At 50.0% G+C, this 25,136-nt stretch overlaps 1 protein-coding gene across 1 annotated transcript; it reads right to left on the bottom strand.

Moving 5' to 3' along the window:
• Window positions 1–1,849: 1,849 nt before the first annotated feature.
• Window positions 1,850–19,207, bottom strand: LOC140217237 (uncharacterized). The gene is made up of 3 exons (XM_072287630.1): window positions 16,333–19,207; window positions 16,143–16,198; window positions 1,850–1,996 (listed from the first exon to the last, which is right to left on the bottom strand). Exons 1-3 carry the CDS (start codon window positions 19,205–19,207, stop codon window positions 1,850–1,852), a joined length of 3,078 nt encoding a protein of 1,025 aa, XP_072143731.1.
• Window positions 19,208–25,136: the final 5,929 nt, after the last annotated feature.

The following is a 25,136-nucleotide window of genomic DNA, read 5'->3' as shown; positions in this document are numbered from 1 at the left end:
CTGCAATGTGGAACCTCAGCATCGTCTTGCGTTGTGGCTGCACGGGGAAATTCGTCGTGCAGCATTGTGGGCAGATTCGTTGAGGTTCGCGGGAGCACCGGTAATTTCTCCCATATAAATAGGAAACCAGATGATCGTGTTGGTTTGACGACCTTTCTGTAGAGAATTGCCAGGGCCTGTCTAGAGATGACTCCTTTGGCCAATTCTCGGTGGCTGCCCTAGAATCACTGTGGATCCTGGATCTTTATGGGTATAAAAGTGCCAATACAATGGCGTACCTGTTCTGCAATTTCTGCTTGTATGGTGCATGCGGAAGTCGAGTTGACGTTTCTTTTTTGTTATTCATTACTTTGCAGATATTTCAACATCAGTTTTAACGCGATAGTGTTAAGGGCCCCATATCGCAGAAAATCCAGCGTCGGCGTCCGCGGCAGAGGAAATCATCCCGAACCATGCAGACCCTCCGCATGGCACAGAGCCATTACTGAACGGATTGAATTTCTCAAAGCAAAATGCATAAAAAAATTCGTGAAGTACGACTTACACACAACTTAAAGACATGATAGCGTGGGATTGTAACGTAAATATAGACGAAAACATAATTATGTCATGGGAGAAACTGAAACACAAATATCTTTTCAGCTGCATCTTGAAGTCTGTCTTTGTAAGAGCGGCGAGGTCCGATCATCAGTTCCTTGCAACATCATCAAAAAAAAAAAAAAAAGAAAGAGCCACAAGGCTCGCCTTATTGAATAGCGTTTGCCGCCAGCGTTTCCAGGCAAAGATTATTTATATAAGCCGCAGTTGCTAGAATGCTATCGCGTTCCACTCTTAAAAGCTAAGCTTAAAGGTCCTCGTAAAGTTTTAATCATGTATTTGACTTGACTAAAGACACATCAAATTAGAGAACATGAAGAAAGTATAAGCACTTTTATCGCCGGATCTTGGTGGTTTCGGTTACCTGTAATGCTGATGAGATACGTAGCTATTTACTCTGCGAACTAACCAGTATATGTACCGACGTTTTTCGAGATATCATATGTTAGCAGGGGGTCTACTTTCGGCTCCATAGAAAGCATCGCGCGGCTCGCGTGATCGCCCCTTACAACAAATACGTCCTGATGTATGCGTCCTCGAACGCCTCGTTGTGTATACGTCTTCCTTACTGCTTACTTATTGACCCAGCGTGCCGCACACGTTCCAATAATATGCCGTGGGGTGCGATAACGGCGTCCTTTCTGTCTGGCCATCTACGCTACTTCATGTGGCGTCTAGGATGGCAAGTGCTCCCAACGTTTGCGGTGGCGCATGATCGCATGTGTCCCAAATGCCCTCTTCAAGCATCCAACAAGCTTGTGCTGCTTCAATGCGTTGTTGCTAGGGTATTTTGGAGGACTGTGCATGGTGGTTTCCATGGCCTTGGAATTAAACGCGTTGTCACATCTGGTCGTCGCTCACGCGACCGCTCCTCGCGACAATAATTGTTGCGGAAGCCTTTTGTCTTTGGCGCAACCGGTGCGAGGCAGTGGCCGCGGGACATCATCGCCGCGCTCCCCACTACCTATGGCTTTAATTAAGGCGAAAATAATTAAGACCCACAACCTTTGGCGGGAGTCGAACCCACGACCTTCAGTGTCAATTAGGGCGCATTGTGCCATCAATTTTCTTATGAGAAAGCGTGAAGCCAAGGTGAAGAAGAAGCGTCAGCATAACCTGTGGTGTTTATTTGGGCAACCTTAATTAAGACAGAGTTAATTAAGATATAATTTATTGAAGCACTTAAACTCACGACCTCTTTGGTCGAAACGGAACCGTCGACCTCTTGTGGGAGTCTAACTGTTGACCTTTGCTAGGAATTGAAGCCACTTCGATATGTGGGCGAACCGGCCACATCTCCAAGTTTGATTCCAACTGACATTGTGAAGGTCGAGAGTCGAACCTGGGGCTTCTGGTGGAACTCGAACTCTTCACCTTTGTTGGGAGTCGGACCCACCACCTTTGGTGAAAAAAAGTCGTGAGGATTAACTTCATTATGAAATTATTTATCTTATTAGCATACACGGCGCAGGTGAGCACCATATGGAGGATAGCTTTGATGACTCCCATGAATAGCCATTGAAGAACAGATGTAACAACCCTAACTATAGCGAACATAAAATGCCACAGGAGCAAAAAAGCATGACTTAGTATGTTTGACACGTGCAAAAGTGGTTCGCAGTAGAAGGTGCCTATCAGCAGTCTTTCAACCTCTCTAGACAATCTCAAACGTTTATTAGACACAAAAGCGTTTTTTACGTTCCTAGGCCCGTTGCAGAAAACTCCCTCCATCCTCCTAGGAGTTATCCAAAATTACATATCTTTAAGGAGACCTACGAATTAAGAGAAGAGGAGTAGCCGGTGCTATCTACCAAGCACCAACAGCTCTTTGCATGCAGCTACTAAGATTAAAAAGAAAAACATTGTGCTTCAGATACTCTTTCACTGACATCATAAATACGTGTTTTTAGAATAATCTTACAGTTAAATACTTTGGTAGAGGTCATTTCATGATGACTCTCGAGGGTAATGCGTTAGCATTGAATCAATATAGCCACACACCCAATTACCGCCGTATAAACGAGTTATGTATGAGTGTGCTCGCGCTTTCCTAAGAACACTCGGCGCCATCTAGCGCCGCCGCCAGGAAGCCTGCAGTGAAGCCTGGGGTGGCATCCGAAATGCATGGCGCACCGGGGCATGGGAACGCTCAGAAACGCGACATGCAGCAACTCGCCTTCTTTCTGGACACGCTGGACAATCTAATGGCACTGCCAATGTACAGACCACTTTTCCATGAACGCCTTTTCCACCAACGCTTTAGCAAGCTGCGCCATGAATGGACTGGGTATGTGCCGTTCTTCAATGAACATCGCTTCAACCTGGGTCACTGAGTACGTGCCACTGACTGTGAGAAAAGCGAGGGAACAATTTTCAGCGTTTGCAGGCACCGACGCGCTACGCTTCTCGTCTGGGAGGACACGCGTGGATTACTCCGCAGCGCCACTAGATGGCGCAGTGTGCCCAGAAAGAAGCGCGAGAGAGGAAGCCAGTTGTTGCATTACGCGTTTCTCAGCGTTCGCATGCAACAGTGCGCCATGCGTTTCGGAGATCACGAACAGGCTTCGCGGTGACGACGCTAGATAGTGGCGAGTGTTCTTAGGAAAGCGCGAAAGAGCCGCCCTGCTGCAATACAGGCCTCATACATAACTCGTTTCGACAGCAGCAACAACTTGTGTCACTATATTGATTAAATGCACTGCGTTACCGTGGACAGTCATCGTGAAATGGGTTCCGGCGCAATTGTTTCTTCATTGTAGAGCAACAGATTCCCAGTGGTCCAAGTTGGCATCAAAGAAGTTCATTAAAGACCGAGACAGCCCGAGTGGAGCGTACCCAGTGGCACATACCCAGTGCCCCAAGTCGGTGTCAAAGAGTTTCTTTGAACAGCGGTGCCTAGTGTTACGGTTGGCGCCTGGTACCACGTGCAGAAAGGAATTTCACCCGACCTTCTCTCGCCATGCCTCGTCGAAATGAGGTGGACTGCTCCTGCTACCGTTGGCATCCAGCACCACGTGCAGAAAGTGTAAGGAAGAAGAAGTGTGCCGTGCAGAGCTCCGCAGCCGCATCGCCAATGCTACTGAAGTGGTGCTCGGGCTAGACGCTGTTCCTGGTGTGACTGGCTAAGCCTACGCTCTTGCGTCTTCTTGTCCGTGTCCATCGTGCCGTCCACAGCGGTGTCGCACTTCTTTGCCATAATTGGTGGAGGTTTGCTGGGCCTCCTGTCATCCTGAAATTGCGCAGCCGGACTCTCCCTGCCATCATGACCACCGCAAGCGCCTCGAGCTTACCACCACCTGCTCCCCAGTCCTCCGTATGCCCCGGCACACTCCGTCAGCGGGACCCTCCCATCTTCAGCGGCACTGACGACCATGACGTTGATGACTGGCTCTCATCATACGAACGCGTCAGTCTGAACAACAAATGGGATGACATCACGAAACTTACCACCGTCCCTTTTTACCTCACCGGAATTGCCCACTTGTGGTTTCGGAACCACGAAAGCGAAGTCCCAAGCTGGAAGGTCTTCAAGACAAAGTTCAGCGAGGTCTTCAGCCGCCCTGCTGTTCAATAGCTTCGTGCCGAACAGCGCCTGCAGTCGTGCTCTCAGCAGCCTGGTGAGACCTTTACCAGCTACATCGAAGATGTCATCGATCTCTGTAAACGCTTCGATGCATCCATGACTGAGGGCAATAAAATCAAGCATATAATGAAGGGTATCGACGAGGACACATTTCAGATGCTCATTTCAAAGAGCCCTCTACTGTTGCAGAAGTTATTGAACTGTGCCAAAGCTATGACGAGCTCCGCCGTCAACGCATCCTCACTCGCCGTCCTGTTCGCCATCACGAATCGTTGTCCGGCTTGACCTCCCCTATTCAAGATTCCACCCTCCTCTCGCAGATCAAGGCTTTCGTCCGGGAAGAAGTAGCTCGCCAGCTCTCGCTCATCTCCAACCCGCTGGACTCAAGTTCGTCCCTTAGTCCGACCCTACGACATGTTATAGAAGAGCAAGTGTCCGAGGTCCTTCCTCTGGAACGGGCGCCTCAACTCACCGCCCCATTGACTTACGCCGACGCCGTCGCACGACCACGACTGCCGACCTACCGGGCTCCGCCTCCGATGCCTAGCCCTGTTTTTACCCCCACGCCGCCACGACCTCCAGCCCATCGAGTAAATAATCCCTGGCGCACACCGGACAATCGGCTCATCTGCTATTCGTGCGGTATTCCCGGACCGTTGCACGCCTGTGCCGCCGCCGTCCACTTCATCCACGTGACGACCCACGCACAGACGCGTACGACCATCCTTTGTCTTAGGCTCCAGACCGCGATTTACCCCTTCCCCGCCCAAGCCATCGCCCAGTTTCCGACCGCCGTTCTCCTTCTCCTCGTCGTCGTTCGCTCTCCCCGATGCGTAGACGTCCCTCTACCGCTGACACGGAAAACTAAGTGGCGCAGTTCCCGAGGCAAGAACTGCGTCTTCGTCACAACGCTCAAGCCCTCTTCTTTCGCCGCCCAACGTTATTGATGTCGCTGTTGAAGGTGTCTCTGTGCTTGCCCTCATTGACACAGGTGCCGCCATATCTGTAATTGCCGAAAAACTATGCCGCTCAACACGAAAAGTCACGACGCCTTTCTTCGGTCCTTTACTCCGCACAGCCACAGCACAGCACGTCCAGCCGGTGGCTGCGTGCACCACCAGACTTGAAATTCAAGGAGTGGTCTACACAGTCGAGTTCGTCGTTCTTCCTCACTGTTCCCACGATATTATTTTAGGTTGGGACTTTCTCTCCCGTCACCAAGCTGTTATTGACTGCTCCCGTGCAGAAGTCGCCTTCTCTTCGCTTGGCAGTGCCATATCTGATGACGTTTCGCTTTCCTGCACCAAGTTGTCCCTCACTGATGACATCCATATGTCGTCACCTCCACCTGGTGGTGGAGGTGACGCATCATCTATTCTGGCACCTGTATCCTGTTCCGTTGCCTCCGACTCTACCGTACTCTTCACGCCTTCGACTGCTTTCGTTCACCGCCACCTCTCACCACTCCCAACTGCGCTGCTTAGCCTTCAAGCTGGCGCTACTCACCTTCCTATACACAACCACTTCCCATTCTCGATTGCGTTGCTTCGCGGTGAATTTCTCGGCACTGTGGAGCCTTACGACACCATTACCACGTCGGAGCTTCCTGTTGGATCGTCAGAGGTCAACACCCTCTACTGTAGTCCCGCACCTGCCGCATCGCCTGAAGACGTTTTCAGCCACGTCATCGACAACGCCTTAAGCCCCACGCAACGCCATGACCTTCTTCCTCTCCTCGAGAAATGTCGCCCTGCTTTTGACCGTCATAGCACTTCTCTGGGCCGAACGACGACTGTATGTCACCGCATTGACACCGGTTCTCACTCACCGCTACGGCAGAGACCCTACCGCATCTCGTCGACAGAACGACGAGTCATTGATGAGCAAGTAGGTGACATGATAAAGCGTGGTGTGATTGAACCGTCCGACAGCCCATGGGCATCGCCAGTTGTTTTAGTTAAAAAGAAGGATGGCTTGAACCGCTTTTGCGTGGATTACCGCCGCCTAAACAAAATAACCCGAAAGGATGTTTATCCATTGCCGCGGATCGACGACGCCCTCGACAGCTTACAAGGTGCAGAGTTCTTTTCCTCCCTCGATCTACGCTCTGGTTACTGGCAGGTGCCTATGGCTGCAGAAGATAAGCCTAAAACTGCTTTCATCACACCAGATGGCTTATACGAATTTCGTGTAATGCCATTCGGACTTTGCAACGCGCCCGCGACTTTTGAACGGATGATGGACACTATTCTTCGAGGCCTCAAATGGAACACGTGCTTGTGTTATTTGGATGATGTAGTAGTGTTCGCACCAGATTTTCCTACTCACCTTCATCGCTTGGAGCAGGTTTTACGTTGTCTCAGTGACGCTGGCCTCCACCTAAATCTGAAAAAATGTCACTTTGGGGCACTTAAGCTGACAATTCTCGGACATGTCGTGTCGAAGGACGGCGTTCTCCCTGATGCCGCTAAGCTCCGTGCTGTTAAAGAATTCTCGAGGCCAACGTCTCTAAAAGACTTGCGCAGTTTCATTGGCCTCTGCTCGTACTTCCGCCGCTTTATTCGAAATTTTGCTTCGATTATGGCACCTCTGACAGAGCTTCTTCGGGGAGACCCCAATCTTTCCGCGTGGTCCCCGACTTGCGATGATGCCTTCGCAACGCTACGTCGCCTGCTGACAACAACACCGATACTGCGCCATTTCGATCCAACTGCTCCCACGGAAATCCATACGGATGCTAGCGGTGTTGGTCATGGCGCTGTGCTCGCCCAGCGAAAGCCCGGCTGCCAAGAATATGTTGTTGCTTACGCGAGCCGCACTCTGACGAAAGCTGAAGCGAACTATTCCGTCACGGAAAAGAATGTCTCACGATCATCTGGGCCATCACAAAATTTCGCCCATACCTGTACGGCCGGTCCTTCGATGTCGTTACAGATCACCACGCACTTTGCTGGTTGTCGTCTCTCAAGGATCCCTGCGGCCGCCTAGCCCGGTGGGCACTGAGGCTCCAAGAGTACGATATCCGGGTTGTCTACCACTCAGGCAAGAAGCACGCCGATGCCGATGCTCTTTCGCGCTCGCCTGTCCACGCCGACATTGCCAGTGTGTCCGTCCTAGACGACCCACTTCCATTCACTTCTGTCGACATGGCTTTGGAGCAGCGCAAGGACTCTTGGATTTCATCTTTGATAGATTAGATCTCTAATTCACCTACACGCCCCCCATCCCGAGCGTTACGCCGACATGCTTCGCACTTCGCCATCTGCGACGGAATCGTCTATCGCTGTAACTACAGTTCCGACGGCCGCAAATGGCTGCTTGTAATACCTCGGCAGCTCCGCACTGATGTATGCGCCGCTTTCCACACCGACCCTCAGTCCGCACACGCTGGTCACTTCAAGACCTACACCAGACTACGTCATAGGTTTTATTGGCGTGGTATGTACACATTTGTGCAAAAGTACATTCGCTCTTGTACAGAATGTCAACACCGGAAGCCTGATCCTTGCCGCCCTTCTGGACCAATGCAACCTTTGCCGTGCCCTTCGCGACCCTTTGACCGGGTTGGGATAGACCTCTACGGGCCTCTGCCATACACAGCTGCTGGCAATCGCTGGGTCATTGTAGCTGTAGACCATCTCACGAGGTATCCAGAAACGGCCGCTCTGCCAGCCGCGACGGCTCGTGACGTTGCCTCCTTCCTCCTTCAACGCTTCGTTCTACGTCACGGCGCTCCCCGCGAACTCCTGAGCGACCGTGGCCGCGTCTTTCTCGCCGATGTCATTCAAGAACTTCTCGCTGAATGCCGCATTATTCATCGCTGTACTACCGCATATCACCCGCAAACAAACGGATTGACAGAACGCTTTAACCGAACTCTTGGCGACATGCTTTCGATGTATGTCGCCTCCAACCACACCAACTGGGACCTCATCCTTCCCTATGTCACGTACGCCTACAATACGCCACCCCAGTCAACGACGGGCTTTTCTCCCTTCTTTCTTCTATATGGTCGCGAACCATCATTTCCCATTGTCACTATTCTTCCTTACCGTCCCGACTTATCAGAGGGTACACCTGTTTCCGAAGCCGCCCGATATGCAGAAGATTGTCGGCAACTAGCTCGCTCCCTTACAACGCAAGAACAAGCCCTACAGAAATTTCGTCATGACGACGGGCGCCCCCACCACCAGTTTTCGCCTGACGCTCTCGTTTGATTGTGGGTGCCTCTTACTTCGACACCCGGTCTCTCCTCCAAGTTTGTATCCATACCATGGGCCCTACCGGGTTCTACAGCAAACTTCTCCGGTGAACTACGTCATCGAACCTCTGACGCCCCCTACGGACCTGCGTCGCCGAGGCCGCGAAACTGTGCACGTAGATCGGCTCAAGCCGTATCACGAGCCCTTCGTCCTCACGACGCCTTAGGCCTCCTGTGCGGCTCCGTCTTCAGCGAGGGGGGAAATTGTAAGGAAGAAGAAGTGCGCCGTGCTGAGCTCCGCAGCCGCATCGCCAATGCTACTGAAATGGGGCTTGGGCTAGACGCTGTTCCTGGTGTGACTGGCTAAGCCTACGCTGTTGCGTCTTCTTGTCCGTGTCGGTCTGGGGAAAGCCCCGCAGTGCTTACAGGCCTCTTTTGTGTGTGTGTGTGTGCGACTTTAGAGGGACCCTTTCCTCGAATGGTCAAACTCTACAGGAGAATTTCCACGAACCAGCAATGCGCAAAAGAGATGGACAAGCGTCTACAATTCAAGGAGGCGGGATGCCCTCCTCCTTGCAGCAGGCTCGGTATAACCAGAGGAGGAGGGGTCCTCTTTCTGTGCCGGTCACGTGACGTCGACGGAAGCAAGATCCCTCCAACGATTGTAGAGAGCCTATTTAAGGGGCTCCGAAATGTACTTTTGATCACTTCATGCTCCTCTCATTTTCTTTCACCAACTTTTGAATAAACCGTGCAAGTTTCGCACTAGAAATAGTCTGACCCTTACTTGGTCGCCATGGTCTACCTGCAGCCCGCCGACAACGCCACGCTACCCAACAGTAACGTCGGTCGAACTTCGATAGGCAGGCGTCGACCCGGCAGCAGTATGGTACGCTACCCTGGAGTACGCAACACTAGGCAGTCCCGTACCTACAGTGGGCCATGTAGTCATAAAAGACATTCGTTGAAGTGAGGCACCTACTGAGTGACCCAAGTTGATACGATTGTTGGTTTCGAAACCTGTTGCCTCAGCACAGCAGCCCGATACGCTAGCTATTCGACCACGGACCACCCGGTGACCCATGTTGGCGGGAATACGGTTAGATAGATAGATAGATAGATAGATAGATAGATAGATAGATAGATAGATAGATAGATAGATAGATAGATAGATAGATAGATAGATAGATAGATAGATAGATAGATAGATAGATAGATAGATAGATAGATAGATAGATAGATAGATAGATAGATAGATAGATAGATAGCCCCTGGAAAGTGTATGAAGTACCCTATAAGAATTATGACGCGTTAATATACAGACAGCTTCGCGCTTCATCCCTGTTTTCAACGCTGAAGTCACACCCACATTGAAGCCCCACCGCTGTTTCACGACACCCGGCATTGCGATGAGTGAAGTTCCGCTTCGTACGTGCACTGCAACGGTCAAGCCGGTCACAGACATTCTTGTTTCCTTCCGGTGACTTGCCTCTGCCTACTCCTACATAGTTTTAATTTGATGCGACCAATATAATACCAAGCGTTTCTATTTCTTCACCATACGGGGCGTACACATCTTTTCTCTCTTCCATTCGGGTCACGTTTGGTGATGATAATGAAAACTGGAGGAGCTTGGTAGACAGGAAGAATCCCCACTGCCATTCAGACCGGAGAGTATGGTCCCAGAGAAACGATACTCATGCCCTTTTCAGTTGCTATCTGTTCATTTCAAAGAGCCTTTTACGCCCAATTCGCTGTCTCTCTTTCTTTTGCGAACAAACTTGCAGAGGCACATAAAAGGCAGTGAAGGGAGACAACGGTAAAAAATAAGGGGCTGGAACAAGTTTGGCTACCTACACGGTCCATAACACTTGGCAATGAAACTCTCGTCATGTCTCGCCTCGGTCACCTTATAGACGTCCAGTCGCCTTTCAACCGACGTGCGTGGCTTTCACAAAACCCGCATTTCCGGCATTTAGCTTTTGCTCCCACGCACGATGGGTTGGTGTTTATCTGTTGCGTTGCTGGAGGAAGTTTGTTCTGTATCTCGTAGTGTTTCACGACCGGCACGCAGGAGCCCTGATGAGAATGCATGCTGGGCGGAATAAGGGCGGCTTACTCTACGAAGGTGTAAAAACATGTTGAACCTGTCCAAAATGACGCTTCATAAGTGTAAAGAAAAGGAAGGGTTTTATCAAGGCGATTGCAAACGACGTCGGGATGATCACAATGTGTCACGAAGGTTTCATGGGAAATTTAATACAGATCGGCAGCAGTAACTCGGGTACTGTGTGTATAGTAGTTCCTGGATCCCGATTGATGTATATACTGCGTTCACGAGATGAGAGACAGCTAATGTCGGATGACTATAGGCATGCAAATGCCGGCTTCAGCAGGCATATCAAGCATTATGCTACAGATGCGGGAAAAAAAAGCGGAAGAACGCATCTCTCGGTGGCTGTCGACGTTAACGCGATTTACATAGAAGCAATGTAGGCACAGACTGTACTGCTGAAGACATATTCATTCAGAATCTGTAGAGACTGGAGTAGGTGAAGCACCACCTCACACCATAGCGTGTAAATCTCCACACACCACAAAAAGTTTCACTAAACGTGGCCACCGAACCACAGCCAGCTCCTTTTCGCTGATCCTCGCAGACCACAGCGCCACATGCCACAAAGAAAGCACCACTAAAGGTCGCCTCCAAACTGCAGCTAGTTTTCTGCAGCTGACCCTATAGAATTAAGATTCAGCGTATATGGCTTCGAATGAGCTACATCTGGTACGACTGCATGGGCATCTATTTGTGACGTAAAACCATTGTTCATTTTTCAGCTAGAAGAGCGGGCGTTCTCACTTATCAGTCGGACATGCACATTTGGAGTGCGCTGAAAGTAGATTGATAGAGCTCAGAAAGGAAGACGCCACTATCGCTCCCTCCTCGCAGGGATTCGTGGCCAAGAGCGACAAATCATCGTGTTGCGGTGCTTGAAGACGCCATGAGACGTAGGTTTGATTTCACCCTGCACCTTAGAAATATTACGCATTCTTCTTTAATTGAAGGCCGAGGAAAGAATATATATGCGCACATAAAACGTCGACAGCAGAATGGGTGAAGTATTCTAAGAATGATAATTGCATTATAAAGACTTTATTTTATAAAGTTGTCCGCCAAGTCATAAAATCTTACTTGTCGTCCTCGTTACGTGCAACCGTCGTTGGAGCGCTTTCTCTGTTGTTCGCTCACCATTCGAACACCACATACCGTCGCCAGCATTGTAAAGAACGTAGGCTTAAGCATTCTCGTGACACTTGATTTATCTTTCTTGCATTGTGTGATTTATGTTTTGTGCACGCGCACACACACGATACTATTTTACTTTTCAAAATGCACATGTAAGGAGGCGAGCAGGTCATATGACCGAGTTGCAAAAGTTAAGAGATCACGTGGAGCTGGAGAAAAATTTACAAAATAAAGAGCTGGAGCTTAATGACACAGACAGATATCTCTCAACCAGGGGTCAAAGGCATACTCCATTTTCATCAACTTACCATCATGCGAAGGGCATTGTAAAAACTTAAATAACAGAATTTAGGAAGAGCATCAAACGAAATCGCCGTTACGAACCAGGAGGAGCAAAATATATACCGCACTCCTCCTGAATAGCATACTAAATGTAAGCTTCTTTTGCTTCAGCAACAATATCCATCACGCATGATCACCCCAGTGATACGTATATTCATGTCGACTCTTTAAAGATGCACATCAGGCACTTCGTCCAACTTCCAGCGCATCATCTCGCGTGCCTTGCTGCCGCTCGCCCTCGTTCTGCGTTTAGCCGAATTATTGCCGCCAACCATGGAACCTTACCGCCAAACTTCACGCCTGGAGCACTACCATCTCTACCGCTGTCTTGCCTGCATTCATTCCAGGCCCTTCTTGTCATTCCCGGCATCAAAAAGGAAACGGTGATGTCATCTTTTGCCCTTAAACAAACCGCGCTTTCATTCATACATGACATGCACAAAGAACGCACCCACGTTTACACGGACGGTTCTGTCTCCTCTAAAGGTTCAGCTGGAGCAGTAGTAATTCCCGCAAAATATGTCACCATGCAATTCAAGACGTCTCACATTACATCATCGACGGCTGCAGCACTCTCAGCTGTCCGTGATGCTCTGGGGTTTATTTGTCACAAATCACCACATTCATGGTCCATCTCTTGTGACTCGAAGGCAGCTCTCCAGTATCTGCTGTTCCCTTTCAACAACGGACCTAATGTCGCAGTCGCAGACATCTGACTACTCCACCACCACGCAGTCGACAAGGGGCACAACATCGTCTACCCAGTGGATACCGGGTCACTGCGGAATTTCGGGAAATCACAGTGCGGATGACGCTGCCCGATCGGCCCACGATGGTGCCCATATTATACCCATACCATTGTCAAGAACAGATGCAGCCGCAAGTCTTCACTCCCTCGCATGCGAGCTTATGCCAACTCTGTGGAACACCAGCGAATTCAGGATTGCACGTCTTCAAAGATTGGACCGACGTCTGCAACTCCGTCTTCTGTGCCGCCTAAGGCTCGGCGTGGCATTCACGAACTCCTCCTATTCCTTCCGCATCGGAATGGCCGACAGCCTTATTTGCTTCACCTGCGGCTGCGAGGAGACGATCACGCACCTCCTCTGTGACTGTCCCCGTTACAATGTGCCAAGAAAAGTGCTCGTGACCGCGCTCGAAAAACCAGTCAATCACCCCTTAACACAGGAAAAAGTTCTAGGGCACTGGTCCAGACGGGTTTCGGCTCTCAAGGCCTTAAGGGCTTTTATGAAGTTACTTAGGGCTTGTGAATTGTGCGACCGCCTTTGACTGTTGTAGCGCATAGCATTGCATTACTGTGTGAATGTTTCTCGTTTTTTTCTCTTTTTTTCTCTTCTTTCTACGTTCATTCTCTTTACACCTTTCCCCAGCAGATGGCAGCCACCCGATACTTACACTGGCTAACCTCCCTGTCATTCCTTTCCCTTTTTTCTCTCTCTCTGTCTCTCTCTTTTTTGATATGCCTGCTCGAAAAGCATATAACAGAATTTCAAGCACACCTGTAATATCGAAGACAAGCAAGCGATCTCGGAGCATAGCTTTAAGTGTGTAGACACTTAATTGTGGGGTTTAACGTCAAAAAGTAAGTCACGAAGGTTGAGACACGCGGCAGCGTCGAGGTGTTGCGGTTTAATTTCTCTCACCTGGAGTAAGACGACGTGCATCCAAAGCAAGCCACGCGAATGCTTTCAACGCATAACGCCCGCTTCTGATAGGAGTGGACGCGGCCGCAACCAAACTCGGTTACCTCTTTCTCAGCGGCACAAATACTATACGCCGATGCACAAGCGCTAGGAGTGATACAGAAGCATGCCAGCTCAAAAAATTGTCTACTACCCAGTTCGATATACATAGCATTTTGCAAGCTTCAATCTGTGGCCGTTCCTTCGGGCGGTAAACACAGAAAGAGGGAAAGAAGGAATGAAAGGAAGGAATGTCTCCAAATCGCCGGAAGAGACATGGATGGACGATGGACGAAAAAAAGCAGTGAAGCGTCTGAACAGACTTCGCTGGGCGTACCAGAGCGAGTCTGATCCGACTTTTAATAGGGACTGTGGAGGAGGGCGCGCTGGCGCCATATGGCACGAGCCAACCCGAACGGCGTTGCAGCGACACAAGGCAGCGCGCTACAGCAGCGGCCAATCTAGAGTCGAGAGCGTGCGGGACATCCAAAGGGAAAGAGAGTGGCGAGAAAAATAAGGCGGGAAACTGAAAGTACGGGGATGTAAAAAAATTTTGTGCCGCTTAACTCTCCCTGATAGAGGATAACGCGACTGGCCGCCCTTTTTTTCCCCCTGAATTATTAACGTTTGATTTGGCTGCACGTGCTGGGCGAAATTAAATAGCGCTCATCCTCTCTGGCGAAGGTGCGAATACCCGCAGCTGCTGGTCGGCGGTAGAAGCTAATTTAATTTCAATAGTGAAAAGCGTTGCGCCGCAGTTCGTCAGCTACTTGCAGTAGCACACATGCTAGAGTGTTTACTGCGTATGGAAGTTATCGCACATCTAACGTGAGCGCTTGGTGAAAGTGTTGTCGTCGACGGTATATCGAGGGACAATTTGAGGCCACGCCCAATTTAGGCGTCACTTCATAGGACGCGCTGTAGCAGAATACCCATTTAGGTCGCAAGACCTAGCTACGTCAATAATATACGGAGGGATGTAATCTTGATTCAGCAGCATAGTCTGAAAGATGCCATTGAAGTGCGACAAGTATAAGGTATACGAACATTGGAGTGTGGAACTCGTCCACCGATAAAACAAGAGTGTAAGTAATCTTTGCGTAAGACAGTGCGTTGATTACATGGTCATATTGGGATGTTGCGGCTCTTTATTTATTTATTTATTTTTTAATTTCGATATATATCTGTGCACATTGCAGAAGGCAGGGGCGTATTACAAAGGCAAAATTACAAAAATTACACTTGATACAATATTAAGCAGGAAACAATGGACATATTCGTGCAAGAAAGTAGATCTGGATCAAAACAACAACAACAAAAAAAAAGAAAGAGACAACAATATTAACACAAAGATGTGGGGCTGCCGCACCGCAGAACGGCGCGCGCAATGTCGGCGCCATGAAAGACGATGAAGTGCGTAAGCTGCACGCTCTTCTTCTGGCCCGACATTAAAGAGAAACGTCTATTTTGTAACAATCCGTCTCCAATCTACGTTACATTTTTCTGGTGGAGGTGCGGGGTACATGCTACCTCTCCCAGATCGAACACCGTCGACAAGACCAGTACGAAGTCCGGTCGAGCTGACTCCTGTGCACGTACGGACAAGCCGCCGACTACAAGGACTGCCACCTGAGTACGAGCCGCTACCCAACCAAGTCAGAAGGATGAGTACGTTGGTTCCATCATCTCCCTCGACCACGCCGACCGAGGTCGTCCTCAACCAGCTGCGAATCCCCACGTCCTTCCGGACTATGTCGCGACGTGATTTGAGTGCTCTGTGTCGAGAAAGAGTCTGAGACAGTTCGACGTCTCACCTGGTCCAAGTGTCGCCGCTGAATTCCTTTCCCGGAATCAACAGTGACCATTCTGGACCCCAGTTGATCTCGCACGACTCCTGGTATCCACCGGCGACGACTTGTTCGGAAATCGCGCATCCAGACTGGGTCACCTGCCTGAACTGGAGACCCTCCAACTCGTGGTTGGATTTCTGGTGACCTTTCATCGGGAGCGATACAGTCCAGCTTTGTTCTTATTTGGTACCCCAATAAGAGTTCCGCCGGCGACTTTCCATCCTTGACGGGCGTTCGGCGATATCGACATAAAACCCGCGCTATGCGTATTTTGAGGTCTATTCCGGGGTTCTTCTTTAGTCCTTCCTTGAGCGTACGCACAGCTCGTTCGGCTAACCCATTCGACTGTGGATGATAAGGGGCTGTTGTGAGTTGTTGCACATTGTTCCGTGCCAGAAACCCACGAAAAACTTTGCCCACAAATTGTGGTCCGTTATCAGAAACAAAGGTTTTTGGAAGGCCGAACCGTGCAAATATTGATCTTAGCGCGTTGGCCGTGGTTTGCGAAGTGGCAGTTTTCATTGGAATGGCTTCCATCCATTTCGTTTCCGAGTCGACGACGACTAAGACCATTTGTCCGTCCAACGGGCCTGCGAAATCTTTGTGCAGCCGGCTCCACCTTTCCCCGGTGGCTGGCCAGGCCAAAGGTATCTGTGCTGGTGGCATCGCTGAAGCCTGCGCACATGTGGAACATGACTTCACCAGTCGCTCTATGTCGGAATCCAGTCCCGGATACCAAAACAGCGTTCTCGCTGTGGTTTTCATGGCTGTCATGCCGGGGTGTGTCTCGTGCAAAAGACGCAACACACGCCTTGCCGCCGCCAGGGGTAGAACAATGCGATGTCCCCAGTACACCAAATTATGGCTGACTGTAAGCTCTGTTCTTCTGTTGAAGTACGGCCGGAGATGCTCATGGTCCTGCGGAAGATATGACGGCCATCCCTGGGAAATCCATTTTTTAACCTGCAGAAGGCTGGTGTCTCGATTAGTCAGATGTTCAACCTCGCGGGCGCAAAGCGCTGTTTCCTCCAGAGAGTGGGCATACAAAACGTACTCGTCGGCAGCAGAGTCCCGCGGCTCCTCCATTACTGGCAAGGGCAACCGACTGAGGGCATCAGCATTGGAATGGTCACTGCCCTTCCGGTACTGCAATGTGTAGTTGTAGTTGCCAAGAAACAAGGCCCAACGCTGTATTCTGGCGGCCGCCATCGGTGGTATGGCTTTACCTGGATTGAATAAACCAGTAAGAGGCTTGTGGTCTGTTACTAAGACGAACTGATGTCCGTACAGGTAGTCTTTAAACCGGGCGACGCCGAATACCACTGCCAAAGCTTCTTTTTCTAACTGCGAGTAATTGCGCTCGCTCTTGGTAAGTGTCCTGGACCGGAATCCGATGGGGTAGTCAACACCATTCACGCGGTGCGACAAAACGGCCCCAATGCCTACTGATGATGCATCGCACTCCAGCCGCAGTGGCTTATCCGAGTCGAAGTGAGCCAGAAACTTGGAAGCCACAATTGCCTGCTTAACTTTCTTAAATGCTTTCTCCTGTTCCTGGCTCCATTGCCACTTGACTCCTTTGGATAAGAGAGCATGTAGCGGAGCTATCATGGTGGCCAGATTGGGCAGGAACTTGCCATAGTAATTTATGAGACCGAGAAAAGCTTTCAGCTCACTCACCGAGGTGGGCTTTGGGGCTTCAACAACGGCTTTGATATTGTCGTCCTTCGGTCGCAGACCCTTCGCGTCGATACGATGACCGAGAAATGTGACTTCGTCTTGCCGAAACTTGCACTTTCCCTTGTTCAGTCGGAGACCATACTCCCGCAGCCGCTGCAGCACGGTTTTGAGCCTACATGAATCATGTTTTTTCTCGGCGATGATAATGTCATCCAGGTACACCTGCACTCCAGGAATATCCCCCAGCAGTCCGTCCATTCGCCTTTGGAATATGGCTGGAGCAGAACTTACGCCAAACGGTAATCTGTTGAAACAAAAGAGACCCTTCTGGGTGTTGAGGACTGTTATCTTCTTTGCTTCCTCATCCAATGGCAACTGGTTGTAGGCTTGACGCAAATCCAAGGTCGTGAATACTTCGCCACCGTTTAACCTAGCAAAAATGTCGTCCACTCGAGGCAACGGGTATTGTTCTACCACAGTGGCCGCATTCACAGTCATACGGAAGTCTCCACACAGTCGGAGGGACCCATCGCCCTTCAAAACGGGCACCACAGGGGTTGCCCATTCAGCGGTTTTTACCGGCGTCAAAACGCCTTCCGCGACCAGCTGATCCAACGATTCAGACATCTTATCTCTGAGAGCGTAGGGTACAGTACGGGCCTTAAAGAACCGTGGACACGCGTTTTCTTTCAATTGAAATGTGACCGGTGGTCCTTTGCACAGGCCGAGTCCCGGAGCAAACACGTCGGCATATTCGTCAAGCAGCTGTTGCAGACCTGTGCTGACAGCCTGTATTCCAACCAGTTGCAGATTCGCTACCACATTCGACAACATTGCCACTCCAACTTCATTAAATGCCTTGATGGTGTCTCTGCCGCACAAAGATGCTCCGGAGCTGTCGACCACTATGACAGTACCAGGAATATCTTTCCCGTCGCACGTAGCGGTCATGCTAAGCTGGCCGACAATTGGAAGTTCTCCCAAGAGACAAGAGAGCTTGAGCTGTGAACTCTCCAACGGAGGCCAGAGCTGCTTGTACTTGCGGAACACCGTTACGGGAATGACGCTTACAGGTGACCCCGTGTCCACCAACATAGTGAGCGGAACGTTATTCCAACTGATGTCCTTGTAAATAGGCCTAACCTTGCGGATACTGGCTGCGTGATGGAGAACCGCTGTAATCGTGTGCAAGGCGTCGTTGTCGTCCGAGCTTGTGTCCTCTCCGGCTGCCATGGCGTACGAACCCTGGCGCCGTTGTCTTGCTGGATAAGATCCCTGCCGACGGTCACTATTTGTGCTAGACAGGCACATCCGACGTAGATGTCCTCGTTTTCCACACCGGTGGCACACCGCGCGAAGGTGTTTGCACTCGTCCTCAGCATGCGATTCTCCACACCTTCCACACACGTCGCATTGTTCCGGCTTGGGACGTCGCTTCGAGGAATGGCTCTTTTGTCGGGCAAAATGTACTTCTGAGTGCGCCGAGTTCATGCTCCTGGCATTTTCAACAGCTCTCTGTGCCGAGACAGCAAAGTCTTCAGCCTCTTCTAAGGTGAGCTTCCGTCGCCTCAGTAAATGGCGCCGAACGTCTTCATCCAGCACTCCGCAAACGATTCGATCCCTCAACATGCGCTCCAATGACGTGCCGAAGTTACACTTCTCAGCTAGGCGTCGAATGTCCGCAATGAAGTCCTGAGCAGCTTCCCCGTCTTGTTGCGAACGCATGAAGAAAGCATAACTGGCAGCGATCTCGTTGACCTCCGGAGCATAGTGATCTTCCAGATACCCGACGACTTCCTCATAGCTCAGTTCATTCACCTTTATGGGTTGACACCGGCCCTGCACCACACGCACAGCGCTGTCCGTGAGCGAAGCGATGAGCAGCGCTCGTTTCTTCGTTGGGTGCACGATGCTATGAGCCTCAAAGTACGCCTCCAGGCGAACGCGATACGTAGGCCACGTACCTTCTGCATCGGCAAATTCCGGTGGCCGTCCAGCACTCATGCTGACGCGGGTCTTCTCACCTAGCGACGCTAGGCCTCGTCGCCACTGATATGTCGCACTAGGCTTAAAAACACTGACATCAGTCAGACATAACGCCGCAAGCACCCCAGCTTTATTGCAGCCTGCGTCCGTCTGTTCCGCTGCTCACGTGTCCTGATGACCATGGCAGTGCCGATGAAGGCACGATGAAGATGACGATGAAGTTGGCGATACATCACCATGGGGACATCTTCGAGGATGTAGAGGACTGGCTTGATCACTTTGAGCGTGTCGCAGAATACAACGGCTGGACTCCAGAGCGCGAGCTACGCAACGCCTACTTTGCCCTCGAGGACTATGCGCGGACATGGTTTGAGAACCGTGAGGCGGCCCTATCGACATGGGACGAATTCCGACGGCAGCTAATCAGCACATACGCCAGCCTCGATCGCAAGGAGCGAGCTGAATCTGTAATTGAGGTGAGAGTACAGCGGCCGAACGAAAGCATCGCAATGTTTGTTGAACATATGTGCCGACTTTCCCGACGCACGGATCCATCCATGCCGCAAGAAAAGAAGCTCAGGAACTTGATGCGCGGTGTCGAGCATGAGTTATTCGGTGGCCTAATACGCAACCCACCAAAGACCGTTGCAGAGTTTCTCGCGGAAGCCATATCAATGGAAAAGGCACTGCAGCAGGGAACACGGCAGTACAACCGCGACGTGTCGACCCTATCGCGTGGGCCTCTCGATATGTCCTTGGAAAATACCGACGCCTTGCAGGAGCTCATTAGGCTTGTTGTTCAAGAAGAGCTCCAAAAGCTCAGGTGGCTCCAGCATCGGTACAGCGACTCGCTCTGGCTGAGGTCGTCCGGGAGAAAATCAGGCAGGCAGTCCAAATCCCAGAGCGAAGCGAGACACCCCAGCACGAGGTACGGCAGCCTCAACCTCGCATGTCGTATGCGGAAGCAGCACGCTAGAGTCAGCTTCGCTACTACGCAAGCCATAGCGAACAGTAATGACAACGGCCATGACGTCGCGCTTCGCGTAGCTGACGATCACGTCACGTTGCCACCCAAGACCAGCGTGCTTACCCTTGTCCAATGCGACATGGAGGACGACGTCGAAGGAATTGCTGAGGCGAACATGCTCCTGCTTCTTGAGCGCCACATTTTTATAGCCAGAGGGCTCCTTCAGGTACGAAACAAATGTTCAGTCGTTTTGCCAACAAACTTTAGCAACGAATATCGGCATGTACCGCGAGAAACGACAATCGCATTCCTTCGCGAAATCACTGATGTTACTGACATTGCCACATTGGAAACCGCATCGCCTCAGTAATCTGGGTTACCCAGCCTAAAGGAGCGGATTCACGTTAACGCCGCTCTGACAGACCACCAGAAAGATCGTCTACTGAGTCTCGTGAATGAATTTGCGGACTGTTTTTCAACGTCATCCAAAGTGCGGCGCACGTTCATCACAAAGCACCGCATCATTACGGACGAATCCGCACATCCTGTTCGTCAGCATCCCTACAGAGTGTCTGCAGTGGAAAGGGAAGCGATCAAGCATCAGGTGAAAGAGATGCTCCAAGACGATCTGATCCAGCCGTCCACCAGCCCGTGGGCCTTCCCTGTAGTGTTAGTCAGAAAGAAAGGCAACACACTACGCTTCTGTGTAGATTATAGAAAGTTGAACCGTGTCACCAAGCGCGATGTTTATCCATTGCCACGCATCGACGACGCACTGGATCGTCTACAACATGCCAAGTTTTTTTCTTCGTTGGATCTTAAATCACGGTATTGGCAAATCGAAGTTGATGAACAGGATCGTGAAAAAAACAGCGTTTGTGACACCTGACCGGCTTTATGAGTTCAAAGTTCTCCCCTTCGGTCTCTGTCCCGCACCTGCCACATTTCAGCGGATGATGGATACCGTGCTTGCTGAACTCAAATGGAAAACCTGCCTCGTATACTTGGACGATGTCGTCGTGTTCTCGAGCACGTTTGACGAACATCTCGCACGACTCAAGAGTGTCCTCGCTGCGATCCATACTGCTGGCCTCACCATCAAGCCTGAAAAATGCTACTTCGGGTTCCAATAGCTTAATTTTCTTGGCCATGTCGTTGGTCCTCAAGCCATCCGACCAGATCCCAACAAGTTAGCTGTCGTCGCCGAGTTTTCACCACCCACAGACAAGAAGGCTGTCCAACGCTTCCTTGGTTTGTGCGCATATTATAGGCGCTTCGTCGAGGGATTCTCTAGAATTGAAAAAGAATGCTCAGCGCCTGTGTGGGCAATTAGTAAATTCCGATCCTACTTGTACGGTACACCCTTTAAGGCAGTCAGTGACCACCACGCGCTGTGCTGGCTGGCCAACCTCAAGGATCCTTCAGGCAGACTAGCACGTTGGAGCCTGCGCCTACATGAGTACGACATTACAGTTGTCTACCGATCTGGAAAGAATCACAGTGACGCTGACTGTCACGCGCACGACTCCCTACGACGTCATCGGATCCTGACCATGACTTGCCATTTGTCGGCGTTATCGACGCCATAAAAATGGCTGAGCACCAGCGCGCTCTGAGCTGCTGCCGCTGATCAAGCGCTTTCAAGGAGTTGAAGGTGTTTTACCCCGCTCGCTCGTGCGCGGCCTATCATCATACTACTTGCACAACAACGTCCTTTACAGGAAAAACTGCGGAAGCCGTCCCAATACGTACCTCCTTGCCGTGCCGTCGGCGCTGCGCCAAGAAATTTTGCAAGCCTGCCATGATGAGCCATGCGCGGGACACCTGGGATTCGCTAAGACATTAGCAAGCATACGACAGAAGTATTACTGGCCCCGCTGCCGACTACTTAACCCGGTGCGCCGAAACCGAAGCTATCCCTCAAGCAAACTCGTATGAAGTGGCCAAGTTCTTTGTACGCCACATCGTCCTACGACATGGTGCACCATCTGTTGTCATCACCGACCGCGGTACAGCATTTACAGCGGAACTTATGCAGGACGTTCTCCAGCTGACGCATAGCTCTCACCGCAAGAGCACAGCGTATCACCCTCAAACCAGTGGATTAACGGAACGTCTGAACAGAACGCTGGCTGATATGCTCTCGATGTATGTCGACGTAGAGCACAATATGTGGGACAAGATTTTACCTTATGTGACTTTCGCGTATAACACTGCTGTACAGGAGACTACACAGTTCACGCCGTTCGAACTTGTATACGGGTGCCACGTCACGTCAACACTTGACGACATGCTACCTCTGGCTGATAATAGCCCGACCATCGAACACGCGGAAGAGTTTGTACACAGAGCCGAAGAGGCACGCCAGCTTGCTCGGCATCGTATCCGGAGCCAACAGCCTACCGACACTCTTCGATACAACCAGGGTCGACGTGACGTCCATTACAATACCGGCGCCTGCGTGTGGTTCTTGACACCTGTCCGTCACCGTGGACTGTCTGAAAAGTTGATTCGCCGGTATTTTGGTCCCTACAAGGTTACACGCCGCCTCAGTGACGTGACTTACGAAGTCGTGCCCTGCAGTTCTGACCCCGGTTCGCTCCGTCGTCGTCCTCGCGCTGAAGTTGTTCATGTAGTGCGCATGAAACCATACTATGTGCGTACGTGAACGCCGAGATGCACCTGAGGAGCTCCATTTCTTATATCGCTGAAAGAACTTCGTGAAACGACCGAGACGGTCGCTTTTCGCATGGGGGCAATTGACACAAACATGTGGGGCTCCCGACCAAAGATCGGCGCCATGAAAGACGATAAAGTGCGTAAGCTGCACACTCTTCTTCTGGCCCGCCATTAAAGAGAACCGTCTATTTTGTAACACTCCGTCTCCAATCTACGTTACAATATGATCAAGCGTAACAATGCAAACGCAAGACCTAGTGCAAAGAAACAAAGAACAAAAAGAACAAGAATAGCAGTACAAGCGCAGTAGCTAAAAATAAAAATAAACAAACAATCTCACTAAAAAATGAAATTAAATACAAATTAAAGAATACAATAAAGAAAGTTATACTCATTCTTAAAGAAACTCAAAATGCGATGTATCCGGGAAGCAGTAGCTGCTTCTGGTAGCGGATTCGATTCAATAGTATTTCGAGGTAAAAATGCCTTTATATAGTTTGCAGTTATACAAAAAGCAATATAAACTTTTGCAAATGGTTAAATGTAACGAAGTTAATGGAGTAGGTTACCGAACAGTTTACGAAGATGACCGTTATGATAACACATTTTATGAAAAAGAGTGAGATGAACTGAAGAAGATGAAGCGAATTGAACGACTCTTCATTGCTTGTAGTTTATTTATTAATACAGTGCTGCCGGAATTCCTGATGGAGCGTACATATTAAATTGAAGGACGAGCGTAATTGGTGTAGGGAAGATTTGAAGGCAATGGGGGCGGTCATATGGGAGTTTTTTTTTTACTCTCCCCAAGCGCACGCTTAGCTCTGGTGATGATGTATTTCACGTGATGGTTGCACAGCAGGTTGCTATAGATATGGACACCGAGGTATCCGTAAGACGAAAGTGACTAAAACGACGTGTTGTAAAGATAATATGAATTGTTAATGAGGGTGCAAGAAGCTTGCACTGATTCACGATTTGCAGCAGGCAAATCGTGGAACTTCAGTTCAATATCCCTACCGGAAAAAAACCCGTATTCCTCATCACTCCCACATCCAATAACATCATATGGCGTACGGAAAAAATTTTATATATGCACGTATATATGTGCGATTGTATATGTTTCATATCAAATTACTTGGTATGGAAGTTATGGGGCATATGGGGTTTTTGATAGTTTAAGTAGTTTAAAAGTCGGTATGCAGAGAGTCAACATTGTCTTGATTATCTCTTTTACGGTAAATTACGCAGTCATGCGTGAATTGACATGAGCTAAATTTGACAAAAGCTAAGAGTCGTTGGTTAACGTGAAGAAAAGAAAGGGCCCCAAGACGGAACTGAGAGCATTGGCTGTACAGATGCGTAACCATTAGAAGCCGAAACAAACAGAGTGCTGTTAGAAAGGAAAGCTCGCATCCGCAGTCAAGTAAATTAACATCTATATTCACTTGGTGGAGCCTAAATGGTTGAATATTATGGCTAACTTTATCAAAAGCTTGAGAGAAATCTAAAAAAAATAGACTCTAATATGAATCCAGAGTCAAGCAACCGATACAGATCGTTAGTAAAGACAAAAAGCTGCGTTTCGCAAGAAAAAGCTCACGGAAGCCATGCTTTTGGGGAGTAAAAAAATGGTTGGACTCGAGAAAGGTATGAAGATGGGTGAATATGATGTGACTGAAAACTTTAGATGGAACCGACGTGCTACGAGTCTGCCGGCATTAAGTCTACTCATGCCCAGCCTCCGAAATAGTAAAGCCGAGCATTTTCCATCTGCCTACTTGCACGCCCTGCGTGGGACGCTCGTGATTTCTGGTTAAAGCACGCGCCTTGAATATGCTAGCTTAATGCGTCTGCCTTTCAAAGCATTCGATGCTAGCTCCTTTCGGCCCTCGTATAATAAAGTTAAGCCGCTAGCCGCAGCGTATGTGCCTTAATTGCTCGCCTTACACGCAGTCCGTACCTGATGTCCTTGATTGAATAACATTCCAGCATCTGTATGTGGAGCAGAACCGTTGAAGATAGCGCTGATTATTGTCTCACTGCATCCACCAGCTGTCCGCGCTGGAGTGCTTCTGAAGTACAAGCTATGCCAGTGCGTATATGCCATTAAAAAGTTGGCGGCTCCGCTCTCGTGATGCGGCCACAAGTATGGCTAACGAAGCCAGTCGTCTCGGCTTGATGGTATCTGTAATTACAAATACATCGTCAGGCGTTTGCGCATTAACGAGGGGGCGGTGACTCGCGACGAGGCCAACACCGCACATCCTGCGCTTGTGTCTCTCTCGTCTCTTAATATCA

The sequence above is a fragment of the Dermacentor andersoni genome, chromosome 4 (assembly GCF_023375885.2).
Source record: "Dermacentor andersoni chromosome 4, qqDerAnde1_hic_scaffold, whole genome shotgun sequence".
Lineage (NCBI taxonomy): Eukaryota > Metazoa > Arthropoda > Arachnida > Ixodida > Ixodidae > Dermacentor > Dermacentor andersoni.
This window is presented reverse-complemented; position numbering and strand designations above follow the sequence as displayed.